The sequence below is a fragment of the Apodemus sylvaticus genome, chromosome 23 (assembly GCF_947179515.1).
Source record: "Apodemus sylvaticus chromosome 23, mApoSyl1.1, whole genome shotgun sequence".
In the NCBI taxonomy this organism is placed as follows: Eukaryota; Metazoa; Chordata; class Mammalia; order Rodentia; family Muridae; genus Apodemus; species Apodemus sylvaticus.
In genome coordinates, this window is record NC_067494.1 from 24491642 (window position 1) to 24505378 (window position 13737).

Genomic DNA, 13737 nt, shown 5'->3' on the forward strand with positions numbered 1-13737 from the left:
ATTAGCAGGAGATATATGTGAGTTATCTGCTTACAGTATAGACATGTATGGCGTAACGTAAAATTCTTTCTATTCAGACAAAAGTATTTGCTTTGCACTTGAGTCAATCATGAGCTCCCCCGATTAATTAGCTAGGAAGCCGTATAAATGTGGAGATGATTTAGTTCTGTTTTGCTCAATAATAATGAAAAATTTCGAAAATGGTATTTTCCAAGAATGAATTAGATGGTCTCCAATCACAATGCTATTTCTTGCTTTGTGCTATGTCCGTTGAGCAGAACAGAATTGGTCACCACATTCTTTGTGTTGCTTTTCAAGGAAGTCATTCTTACAGCTGAAGAGCTGAGGAGGTAACTGGTAGACCTCTCGGGGTAGGACTTTCGCCCGCAACAGAGCTGGCTGTTGAAGTGCTTCCGGAAGCTTTCGCTGAGCAGGTAAAGGGCAAAGGGATTGACACAGGAATTGCTGAAACTCAGAACCCGGGCCACTAAGGTGACAATCATGTGCCCGAGAGAAGGATCTATCTCCTTGTAGTTGAAAGACCTATACAAGTAGAGGACGTGGTTGGGAAACCAGCAAAAGACGAAGCAGCCCACAAACACCAGAACAATCTTAGCCAGGCGTTTCCGTGTCTCCATCTGTGAAGAGCAGAGACACCCACTGGTCAGAAGGAAATGGAGTCAGCTGCAGCCATAACTCATATCACAAAAGCAAGAAGGTTTATCAGGGCGTGAGGTGAGCCCAAACACAAGAATTGTTCCCTTACCTCATCGCCTCATCAAAGTGATTGTTCTAAGAGCTTGATCAGGACAATTTGGTTACCACATCATATTCTTCTGAATCTACTTACTACTTGTACAAGATCAGATGATAAATTATAAATGACTATCTTCATGTCAAAACAGTAATCTTAATAAATGCCTTAAATGTTTCCCTTTTACTTAAGATAGAACAATATTAGCAAAATCATAAACAAAATGCACTCAAGTGTATATATTTTCCAAATATCAGGGTATTTAAACATGACCTGTTGAAACAGGACTGATGTTTACTCTAGATATCAATATCTGTTTATCTGCTCTGCCCCTCTTTCATACAAGTACATAATAAAAAAGCAAACAAACAAATAGACATGGAGATTTAGGCTCCTAACCCACAAAATATTTTTTTCTGGGACTGGAAGATGGCTCAGTGACTAAAGTCATATGCTGTCAAACCTGACAAACTGAGTTAATACCTATGACCCACGTGGTAGATGAAGAACTCCCAAAATCTGACCTCAAATTGTTACAAATGCAAACACACACACACACACAAACACACACACACACACTGGCATAAATGCACATGCATGTTTATACACACACAGATAGATGATAGATATGTAAATGAATGGATAGCTATATATATATATAGATCATACATATATAAACAGATACATACATGCATATATACACAGATACATAGATACACAGATAGATACATAGATAGGTGATAGGTAGGTAGATAGATAGATAAAGATAGACAAAATAATTTTTAACTTCTAAAAAGTATCAACTAGTAACATAAACTGGATTATATTTTAGGTTTTTAAAATAATTCATATTAAATTAATTCATATTATGCTTACTGTTTTGTAAGAAAGTCCTAAGGGATGTAATAAGTAGCATTCAAAGTCAGACATTTAATTGATTTTAACCTAAGACCTAGAACACAGGATTTAGATCTTATTTCCCATTTTCTTAAATGGTTAAATGTAACAGTGTGAGTGGGGACAGTATATCAGAAGACACTGATAGCAGTCACCACATTCTCTGAGATGAGGCCATTAGTCAGCACCCAGAATACTCCAGAAAGAACTAGAAAGTCTGAAATCCAGCGCGAGTGTAGCTGACACTAAGGAATAGAGTACCGCGGTACTGATGGGGCATTCCGGTGGGCTGAGTGGGACAAACTGACCATTTCAAGATGTCTGAGTATGGTGCTTAGAATGCAGAGGGTGTCCTCTCTAGATGACCAGCATTGCTGTAAGACTTCCATGGCAGTCTGAAGCCAGAGATTCAACTTCCGGGAAGCTTTCAGATGGTGTCTTGGCAAGTGCCAAGAGCCAGTTACCCAATCGGGGCTTATAAATCTCCAAAGAGAAATTTGCAAAAAATAAGATAGTACTGATGATTAAAAACAGAAAAAGAAAGCTGTGGGTATGCAAAGAACTCAACTTAAAAGAAATTAAAAAAAAAAACAAATATCAAATATCCCATTGTAATACAAATTGGATTACAGAACTCTGAGTAAAGTATCTAGTTACATAAAGGGCACAATGAACCTACAGGATTGAGATTTGGTTTCCAGGATTCCAGATATATGGGTAACAAATCATTCATTGATCTGAAACATTGAGCCACTATCTGAGTCTTTAAAATGAATGTCGACTCTTCATGATGACAGTTCTTATTTAATGAAGGATATTCTGCACCATGGCAACCTCAACCATCCTGATCAGTGATCCTCCACCTTCTGATCAGTGGCTCACAGCTCCATTCTTACTCCATCGAACCCACCTCTAACATTTTGGTAATCTTGGACTAAATTTGTTTGCCTTCAAATTGGCAGCAAGTGCCCATCACCTCTCTGTAACCTTTGTAATTTCAGGAGCTCTGACCCATTGGATTTTTCTTTCTAGGAATATAGCAATATACAAGGAACTTTCACAACAAAACATTTGTTCACTTTTGCTTTCACACAAATAGCATTAACCAAAATCATTAGTGCATGCTCTTTAACAACAACAACAACAATAACAACAACAACAAATGTAGCTAATCTTCATGTTACCAATTTTCAACTCCTTTGTGTTCTTTATGGGAAAGGTTGCAGTTACAATAGGCCAAGGGTCCCAACCACTAGCTACCTTTGGCTTTGCATTCATTCTCTCTCCTTCTCTGCAGTTTCTAGAGCTTCCTCGTCTGCTACCCACTCAAGCCCCATGATCAGTCCTTGGCACTGCCCCATGGTCATTAAAGAGACACACTACTTTGCTCTTCCTGATGCCCTTACAGGGATACTAGAAGAAGATTTCTTCTTTACACTTAAAATGTGAAATTTTCAGAATGATGATCTTGAACTTTATAAAATTATTTTCATGCAAAAAGTTTAAATTCAAAAAAATTGATTTCTTTTCATTTATCATCCATTCGTGTGTATGCGTGTGTGCATGTGTTTATGTGTGTGCATATACACATGTGTGGAATTCAGAAGCTGGATTACATGTATTTCATGCTATCATTATATACTTTATTTTTATAGATTGGTTCTATCACTGAAACCTATGCACACATAGTAGATTAACTGCCCTGAAAGCTCCAGGGAACGCCTTGCCTATATACAGAGTCATACTGTCCATGGTCAAGTAAATCTCTTCACTATGTTACACAACCACATGTAAGAAATTACCCAAGAGTCCTTTCAGCTAAGGCAAATGAATGCCCAGGCCTGTCTTTGTATTTCATGGGCTGGGCAATGCATAAAATAAAACAGAAAATAGGAGTCACTAGTTTTTGACTAGAACCCTTATAAACACACACACACACACACACACACACACACATCCTGAATCAGCTTACCTGTTTTTTTGGTATGTTCATTGTATTCTCCAGGAAGATTGTGTGCACTTTTGATTAAAGTCTTTGCAATATGATAATAATAAATGCTGATGATAGCGAGTGGTATGAGGAAATACACAAGAAAAATGAGCACTGAATGAATCTTTGGATGTAGCTCATCTGTTTGTGGGTAGGGTATGCATGCTGTGAAACTGGTGTTATCCGAGCTACCAATGCGTGCTACTTCTGAAAACACAGCTTCAGGGACTGCCAACAACACAGAAACCACCCAGATGCCCACGGCCTTCAAACTGGTCCACAGCACTACACCAGACGTCTGCATGTCCATAGGGTTCACGATAGCTCTGTACCTAGGATGAAAGTCTCAGGTTACTTTCTAGTAAGGGAGGAAGGAGAAAGGGAAAAAAGGGGGAAGGTAGGAAGTGAGGGAAGGAGTGAAGAAGAGAGGGAAGGAAGAAAGAACAAAGGGTGGGAGGGAGGGAGAGATGGAGGGAGGGAGGGAGGGAGAGAGGGAGGGAGGGGGAGGGAGGGAGGGGGGAGGGAGGGAGGGAGCAAAGGAAGGAGGAAGGGAAAAATAAATCTCACTGGCAATAGAGATACCAACACTTTTTCTTCGCTGGCCATTTCCTAATGTATGGAAGATACAAATTCCCTGGTATATCAGTGCCTGCAATTCATTGCAGGTTTAATTGGCACAGAACACAAGAAGAGAGAAGAAAATATTTAAAAATGGATTTTTCTGAGTAGTAGAAACTGGCTTTTTCACAATGATTTTACCTTAAGTCAAGGTACAGTATATGCATCATCTTTTCATTGAATGTGACCAGCTATTAGACATTTTTATTTAAATGGCTTCATTTCCAACCTATCATCATAATTGCTATCTGAAGAAAATAACTGAATTACTAAATGTCCACAAAGCAATGCATTTGAATTCTTCTTTGATTCTATCCTCATAGCTTCAGTGTGTGGGACTTGGAACGTTTATCCTTAGCATTTTCCTAACCAACAAACCTTAGACACTAGTCCAGAGTGAGATTTTTCTCCATAATCCAGTTGAGAGAACTGATAGCTGAAGACTTCTCTGTTTTTATAGATTGATTTAATTGTTTTTGATTATATAGAAGTTTCTCTTCTCGTCTCCTGTGTGTTGGTGGTAATGTGCAGTAGGATCAGATTGTACAGAGCTCACCTTCTGAAATACTGTGTCTTAATCCCTAACTCACAATGGCCAATTCCACACTTTAGAATAGTGAGAACTCAAGCAAACTAAATTGTACAAAAGCAAGTTATATTTGCCTTTAAAGGTATTTGAAAGTATATCTAAGAGATAATAATATATAATAAAAAGTAATTTCAGTCAAACTAATTTGTTATTCTCTATTATATCATTTAGAAAAGAAACTTAAGTCCTTTTTTTTATTTTCACTGTGATAAAAACATCTCCCTCCTGACAGTTGATTATCTATTGACTGATAATGCTTATCGGATAACTCATAAGGGCAAATTACCAAAATACATAAATATATAAATAAGGCAGCTGAATGTAATTTTTTTAATTAAGGAGGAGGAATAAGACATATAATCAGTCTCTATAACAAGCCTTCTTTTAGATAGCAAAGGACCAAAAAGGATATCCTCAATGCTCTTCAAATTTTTTAAAAAAATAAAAGGAAGATGCATCTCTCTATAACATAACTGGTAATACACTTTCAGAGATTTAGTCATAGTGAATTTAAAATACTAAATTAAAATACCCTAGACTTGGTGAATTATGAACCCCAGAAAGTTTTTGTGCAGTCCAGGAGAGTGGAAAGTCCAGGTTGAAGGTTTTGACAGATTCAGTGCCTGGTGAAAGTGTCTTTCCTTGATGGCAAGTGTTAGATCCAAAGCAGGCCCCCAAAATGACAGTGCTGGTGACAGTGTCCTAAACAGAAGAACTCTGGCTGGGTAAACAGAAGGTTTTTATTGGGTAAACAGAAGCCTAAATTCAGCATTCCTCGGGAGTCTTTTAAGGCTGGTTTTTGTTACCAGGAAAGCCAGTACCTCCCTCCTCCCCCAACAGTCAACTACCTGGACTACCTAGGCAAGGACATCTCACTCCTGATCAGACTGAGCAACCTGCTCCTCTCAAAGACCCCATTCTGCTGACTGTCATATAAAATCCACTTGCTTTCCAGACCAGCTGCTAGCCTCTATTCTCAGAGGCAGCCTGGCAGCTTGTTCTTTCAAAAGGCTTTCTTTCTACCCACAGAGGGGTCCAGTTGTACCCTTCTGCAGAGTACATAAGCAGTGTCTTCTCCTGGGTCCTTCTGGGGTATTTCTCACAACAGCCCTACTCTAAAAACCTAATCACACCTCTAAGGTTCTACCATTGTTTTGTGCGAAAAGATTTTAATTTATGAATGTTAGGAGGACACAAACCTTCAAATTATAATTTGCACGAATGCCCCTGGAAAGATGGTGAAGAAACTTAAAACAGTTGTAAAATGTATAAACCTTTCATTATGAATAACATTACTGGCTATAGGCCAAAATTCGTTTAGGAAAATAAATCCAGGAGGAGAGTGGGACAAAGACAAGAAGGAACAGAGATGATTCTCTTCACCTCCAGCAAGAAAGGGGAGTTATAGCTCAAGAAGTCTCTTAATAATATTCAACAGAATGAAAAGACAGTAGTGTAAATTCTATAAACAAAGAATTACAATACAAAAAGAACAGATTACCAAAGCTATCAGTGCTGTAATATAGCTTACAATTATTGTTTGTGTTTGTTTGTCTGTTTTGTTGGGGAGATGGAAGTACTAGAAAGTACCAGGATATCACCAATGCAAGGCAAGCAAGTACTCTACCTACCACTGATCCACAGATCCAGCTTGGAAAGAATATTAGTGCTGCTAGTATATCTTTCAAAGTATATAAAGAAATAAGTAAAGCCATCAAATGCATACTAAAGTTGAATGTTTCATCATGCTTTCTTCAACTATTTACATAAAACATGAGAAAGATATCCCTCAGGATAAAGCTATCCAATTCAACCCTATAGCATAGCAGATATGTGTAAAGTGTTATATTTTCTCTTACAAATAGTCTCAGAGAGATATTCCTAATTGAAATCAGAATTAAAGAATAGCTAATCCAAAGGCAGATATAGAGATGTATAATCATCATTTATTTATTAAGCATCAATGAATAGATTTACTCATCAATTTGAATCTCATTTATGTCTGCATGTGGTATACATTTTAGGGAAATATAAATTTGAATTTAATCATAATATAAATTGGAGAATTCGATAATTTTTACTTCTTGCAAAAATCATCAAAACATCTCAAAATCTGTTCCTTTAAGCGTGTCTAAACTTCCCTCTGTTTCCTTGTTGAGCTTTATTATGCAGAAAGGAGGCCAACAAAAGTCCAGGTGTGAACCATATGTTGACAGAAGCAAAGCTATTTCCCATTATTGCTTCTCTAGTGCACAGGAGCATGCTCAGAGCACACTGTGGCTTCTCAGTAAATGGTTGCTGGCTTGAGTAGTAAGGACATCATTCCTAAGGAGCACTTGTGAGCGGAGCTGTTCGACACTGGGTTAGGATAGATGGGGGGTGTACAATGGACACTGTCTAGTCTTATTCTATGTACATCTAGCTTCCAAATCATCTATGACCCCCGTGTAATGAGGAGGATAGACTGGGCTTTTCCAATGACTGAATGATAGAGTCTCTAAGATGAGAATTGAGAGATTCTGCCATTTACTTTACTAATATTTTTCAGAGCTGCACATAAGTCATGCTTAGAAACAATTTTCAACAGGACTGATGCAGCAATGAGCATTTTTGCCTCAGGCTTCCTGCAAGCTGTCCTGGGTAGGGGGTGCACAATCACAGTGAATTTCTGGAAACAACAGAAGTCTGTTATTTAGGGAAGCAGATGCCTTCTCTTAAAAGCATCATGTCGCTATTAGCCTTTTTTTTTTTTTCTAAATAGGTAAACGGTAAGTTAGGAGCATATGTTTGTATTATTCTATCATACCTTTCCAGGTAAAATATGTATAAATAAAGGCAGAAGTAAAGACCCAGCTGCAATAATACCCAACCTGGTACATTGCCTCCTTACCATGTGTGGCACAAATAAACAAGTAATCATATAGCTATAACTAAATCATAGGATCAATATTAATACTCAAGAACAACACAGTGGATCTTAAGTCAATGATGCTCCTACTAAGAAGAAGGAAAATAGAAGCAAACTAACAGTGATTAAAATCATTGAGTAAAAGACACAATTTGCTGCATTCTGACACAATATAGCATATTTTATTTAATAATAAAGTAATAAATTAGGTGCAGAAATTGCAGTTCATTCTGTGACTGTGACTCTGTAAAAATCACAGCTGGATCCAGACTATAAGAGGTAACTTTTCTTTTTGAGATGACAGTTCAAAAGTTCTCAGAAACAATAATTACCTCTAGTGAAAGTACAGGTCACCCTATATTTGTTTACTTTCATTTTCCCTATATCTGTTTTCTTCCCTTTTTGTCCTTGTTATATGGTTTTTTTGACGGTTTTAAAACTTTTAAGTTTCAAAAAAATTGAAAACAGCCCAAATGGTCCAAAAGAAGCAATTCTCCGGTCTTTATCATCATATCATAATCCCCCTGGTATGCATATGATGCTCTCAAGAAGTCCTAAATACAGGAGACTCTACAGCCTTTGGTCTCTGAGCCAGGCAAACTTGTTTCCATGACAATACACTAGAAAACTTGTTCCTAATAAACTCAAGCTTTGACCTTGCCACTAATGCCATACTTTAAAAAGGATGTCAATCATTTTTTATTTTAAAAAAAAAAAAGGATGCTTGGTGTAGATTTCACTAATGGTGTTTGCTAAATATTGTGTTTTATTCTAATTAAGTTTATTTCTCTAACTGTCTGATTAAAATAGGTCACCTGACGAAGGGCAGCCAAGCTTCAATGCCATATTTTAGCTTTGATGTTCAAGTAAAACTTTCTAAAAGATAATAGAACTAGTGCCAACAAGACAAAATAGGGTTCACATGGTATTTAACAATTTTAACCACTTTTCCACGAGCATTTAAAAATAGCACATTTCATAAAATAAGTATCTACTTAACAACAACAAAAGACACTCCACTAAATATTGTCTTACTTCCAATAAATATTAACTCTTCAATTGCCAATTGAATTGGTACAAGGACGTTATAACCAGTCCCAAGAAACTAAAATCCAGACACATTAATGATTCAATGTGCAAATTAGTAAGGTGAGTGAAGATCACTTTCAAGTTAAATGGTTTAGCTAAATAACTTCAGTCTGTCCTTAGTTCCCAAGGCAGTGAAAGCACAGCCAATCTGATACCTAATGACATACACTGCCTCCGGTCACCCATCCCTTCCTGAAAAGACCTGAAAGCAGGCAGCCAGGGATAACAGCTGCTGTAGCTTCCTAGATTTTCCTCCCAGAAATCTCAGGAGGACTTAAACTATCCGAACCTCAGGATCCCCACATGGAAAATGACAGCGTTGAACCAAATGACCTCCCAAGTAGAATAATGGATACATCACACTGCTAGAGTATGTGGAAGCAGATTTATTAATGAAGGTTGTGTTCATAGCACTTTTTTTTGTTTTTGTTTTTGTTTTTTTTTCAAGACAGGTTTCTCTGTGTAGCCCTGGCTGTCCTGGAACTCACTCTGTAGTCTAGGCTGGCCTCGAACTCAGAAATCCGCCTGCCTCTGCCTCCCAAGTGCTGGGATTAAAGGTGTGTGCCACCACCGCCCTGCAGCACTGTCTTAAGATGTCAACATTTAACATTATGGGGACAGAGGAGGAAATCACTTGATTTCAGCAAGAAATAGAAGACCATAATATTTCTATACAAGATGTGAGAGTCTATTTTTTGAAGAACACCTATTATTCTAATGGTTTCCCTTGGACGAATATCTACTTCACATTGTAAATGGTGCATAGGCTGCACTAAGCAGCTTCCTAAAGTTAAACTTAGTGTTCTAACACAGCAGAATGCCACCCTACTGAATCAGTAAAGTGCACTGTGCAGGTTTGGATACACGGAGAGAGAAAAACAAAAAGCCCAGGACACAATTGAATTTTAACTGGTTTTATGCGGTAGATCTACTGTGCATAGTAAAGTTCCAGAAGTGTGTGGTGGAAAGCAGGCGAGTTTAAAGTTGGTGCAATTTTAAGTATTAAATACTTTTTGTAATTTTAAACTCCACTTCTCATTCTGTTTCAACTTACTAAGCTTTCCTTATATACATATATTTCCCTTCCCCCACCTCTACCCTAACCTTTCCTAACATCCTTTTCTCTGCGGGCACACTCCCAATTCCCAGTCATCCTAGCCCCAAGCCCCTGCTCATCTCTTTTCCAGTCCGCCCCCTTTTTTGCTACCTGAATTTGTTTACCTGTCAGCGCTGAGGGCAGTGAGAGTGAACACGGAAACCCCCACCGAAGTGAGCTGGATGGCCGGGATGAGTTTGCAGCCCAGCTTGCCAAACACCCATTCATCAAAGAAGTAACGGGAGGCGTCCACTGGGACGCAGGTCAGCAGCAGCAGCAGGTCCCCAGCCGCCAGGTTAGAGATGAAGATGTTGGGGACACTCCGCATGGCGCTGTTGGTGAGGAATATCTTCACCAGCATGATGTTGCCCAGCAAACCCACCGAGATGATGATTAGGTAGAGGGATGGTATCACACAGCGGATCACCAACTCCGCGGTGGTCCCATCTGAGTCAGGCAGGAAATCCTTCTCCCAGACCTCCGGAACCAACTCGCTTTCATTCGCCTCGGTGGGAAAGGAGAGGTTGGGGAGAGACCTGGGGGGCATGGTTTCTTTTCCCGGGGAACTCGCAGGAGTTTTCACGCACCCGCGTGTCTCGAAAGTGCAATGAACGCAGACGTGGGTTTAGCTCGTTTGTCTCTGATCCGGGCAAGTTTGTGGCTCCTGGGACTAAGCCACCGCGCCGGTCTAGCAGAGAAGTCTGTGCGCGCTGCGCTCTCCAGAGCTTCACCCTGGGAGAGATTTCCCTTCACTGCCGCTGGTTTGTGATTTAAACTCAAAACAAAAAGCAAAGCAGTGGAGCCTTTATTCTATCTTTAAAGCTTAGTTTCCGCTTTAGCAAGCGGGGGAACAAAAGTCAGTCCCTGTGGGACCCAGAGCCCTACCTGCCCAACTGGTCCACCCCCCCAGGAACGGAAGTCATCCAGGGGCTACCGCACAGCAGCTGAAAAGCTGCCGCTAACTCCAGGGTGTCTTGTGGTCTTGTGTTCGCCACACAGCTTTGCTCTTCTCTCCACTGTTCCTGTTGTGCATCTGTGTGGAACTGAAGGGTGGCTGAATCTGTTTTCATTCTGTGTGCCCATATACATCCATCCTCAAGCGACTCCAAGCAGGAGGAGCCCACGCAGGAAGTTTGTGAGCCTCTGATGATTGGAGATCTGAGCTGGCAGGTCCCCAACGCTGAAACACTGGATTTAGCAAGCCAGCCAGGGACAAAAGACTCCTCTCCACTTTATTCTATCATCCTCTGACTACCTCCACCCCAAGTCTGGAAACTCTTTCCTATAGTTGATGCATCTTTAGACTTATATTTTATTGTGATACAGTATGTGTAAAGGGCACATCTCTTAGATGTATGCTATACTATCAAGACAAACAGTCTAGCATGTCTGCCTTTACCTTAGTTGGTTCTCTCTTGAGAGAGAGATAGAACTTTTCAGAATACAGTCATCATCCGACTTGGTCCCTCTTACATTTGTGGGAAGTACGCATGCTCTGAGATGAGCAGATGTGTTGTTTTGTCCATCCAGAAACGGATTAACCATTACCTATCCATTCTCACGTCCCCTTACATTTGCAAGTTTCACAACTTTAGCTGATTTAAATGCAATTTCTATGAATATGTTTGCACATGGTTTCTGGTGCTCATACTTGCATAAATTCCAGGCTTAAATTTGCTGGTCTCAGAACTCATGTACATCTTATAAAACTTAGAGGGTTTTTTTTTTTAATATTAGTCAGCAACTTGTTTTTCCTTTCAAATTGGTGTAATATTAACACTATCTGTGTGTGTATGTGTGCGTGTATACATACATACATATGCCTATAGTTAATAATGCCAGTCATAAATTTAGACACTCAACATCTAATATATTCATTTTCTGAAGTGTAATGTTATATGTCACCCAAGGTGGTCTTGAGTTCTCCGGCTCAAGTGTTTGATTCTCTTGCTTCAGTTTCAGGAATTTGGAACAACAGGGCCTAAGCCTGCTGCCAAATTGACAGTTTAATAATCGGTCAATAGAAATAACATGATGTTCTCAATAACCTCCACATCAGAATTTTAAAATGAAAAGACTGCTCTGGGTCAGTGAGTTAGCTTAGTGCATAAAGCGGCTGTAGTGTAAGACAGACAGACTGAAATCATCCTTTGACCCATGTAAAGTATGGGAGGAAAAAAGCAACTGGAATGTACGGCTTCTGACTTCCCACAGCATACCTGATTGAACAAGAACAACAGCAAAAATAAAAAATAACGACGATTATAAATATTTTAATTAAACTGACGAGATATAATGGCTCCAAAATTAAACAAATAACAGTTTTGTCATCGGGGAACAAATCTCGTGTGTGTGGATTTGAATAGTAAAAGGTAAAATTTAACAACTGGAAATCAGTCAGGGATCCCTTTAATGACCTAGCCATGAAGTTGTGATATGTGCACATGTGCACACTTGTCAGTGAAGTGGCTTTTCAGACTCCACCTACCAAAGGAGACTTCACACAGAAAAGTGGATATTGGGATTAAAATCAATTTTTCCTAGCTCAAATTCAAGTATTTTTTTTGTACTTTTAAACTTCACCACTTAGTCCATTGCAACATTTAGATGGGTTAAATGGAATTCTCATGTACATTTCTTTCAATAAAGACTGTTTCTAATTTTTTACATTATATTTTTGTAAAATAATTAGCATTACAGGTGAATTTAAATATGTCTCTCAAATTGTATCTCCAACATTCAGTCTCATTGGGCAAAATAAATTTTTAAAGACATCAGAATTTTGAGAGGCCTCAAACTTTACAGATGTAAAGATGTATTCTGTTTTATTGCCTTTTTACTTTTAATGTTTTCCCTTGCAGTAAAATTGTATCAGATGCACTCTCAACTCCTCTCAGGTTGAGATCCTCTTTTTATTTTATTATACTTATTATATATATGTGTCCACATATGTATAAAATATAAAACATGCTGAGTCCAACTGAGTTGCTTGTGTGTTTCAAGGTTGACCACTCTCCGCTGGAAAACCAGTAAGGGTGCTTAACTCTGATAGAGACTCATTGTGTCTCTCCCAGTAATCATTAGTCGCTTGTAGTTCTTTGTCTAAGGGCAAGACTCTGTGATGTTTTTCCTTTCCTCTAATATTATTATTTCTATTGATATTGCCATGGTTGTAGTATTGTTTGTGCAACCATTTTAAGGAAAGACTATGTACAGAAGACTTCCTGATAGTCTGGCTCTAAGATCTTCCTGACCCTTCTTCCTTGATGTTCCTTAGGGCACAGATGCGGGAGCTGTGATATATGTGTAATAAGTGGGGCTGGGCTCCCCGTGGTCTCTGGGTTGTGTCCAGTTGTGGTTTTCTGTGATGGCTTCCATTGCTGTGAGAAGCTCCTTTCATGGGTCGGAGTGGGAGTGGTGGCTACTCTTATCCATGCGTATAAGGATAAGCTTTAGAATACAATATGGAATCAATGCTGATCTATCAAAGTGGTAGCAGTGGATTCTCTCTTAAGTCTATAACCTCACTACAGAAGCTGGCTACATTAATACCAAACGTAATTTCTCTCCCTTGGGTGGGCTTCAAGTACGATTAGATAGCTGTTGGTCGCCATATACATGTGAAAGTTACTTCTTGCAGTGATCAATATCTTACCACACTGGTAATTGTCATGGTTCACAGGTGCTGTGGCTATTGAACTGATTCCTTATCTCTCTGCCTACATAGTATTTTTGGGAACCCAGGAAGCTATACCAAAGGAAGAGACTGTAAGGCCATTTCCAGATTGAATTATCT

At 39.1% G+C, this 13737-nt stretch overlaps 1 protein-coding gene across 1 annotated transcript; it reads right to left on the bottom strand.

The window, feature by feature from the left end:
* Positions 1-236: 236 nt before the first annotated feature.
* Positions 237-10488, bottom strand: Nmbr (neuromedin B receptor). The gene is made up of 3 exons (XM_052169941.1): positions 10067-10488; positions 3629-3973; positions 237-642 (listed from the first exon to the last, which is right to left on the bottom strand). Exons 1-3 carry the CDS (start codon positions 10486-10488, stop codon positions 237-239), a joined length of 1173 nt encoding a protein of 390 aa, XP_052025901.1.
* Between the last annotated feature and the right edge of the window lie 3249 nt (positions 10489-13737).

Excerpts from the sequence above, each read along its gene's own strand:
- Nmbr (XM_052169941.1), bottom strand. The coding sequence starts at position 10,488 with ATGCCCCCCAGGTCTCTCCCCAACCTCTCCTTTCCCACCGAGGCGAAT. Across the intron at positions 3,974-10,066 it reads ACTGCCCTCAGCGCTGACAG|GTACAGAGCTATCGTGAACC; the intron begins GTAAACAAATTC and ends CTTTCATCCTAG. Across the intron at positions 643-3,628 it reads TACAATGAACATACCAAAAA|ACAGATGGAGACACGGAAAC; the intron begins AACAGGTAAGCT and ends TCTCTGCTCTTC.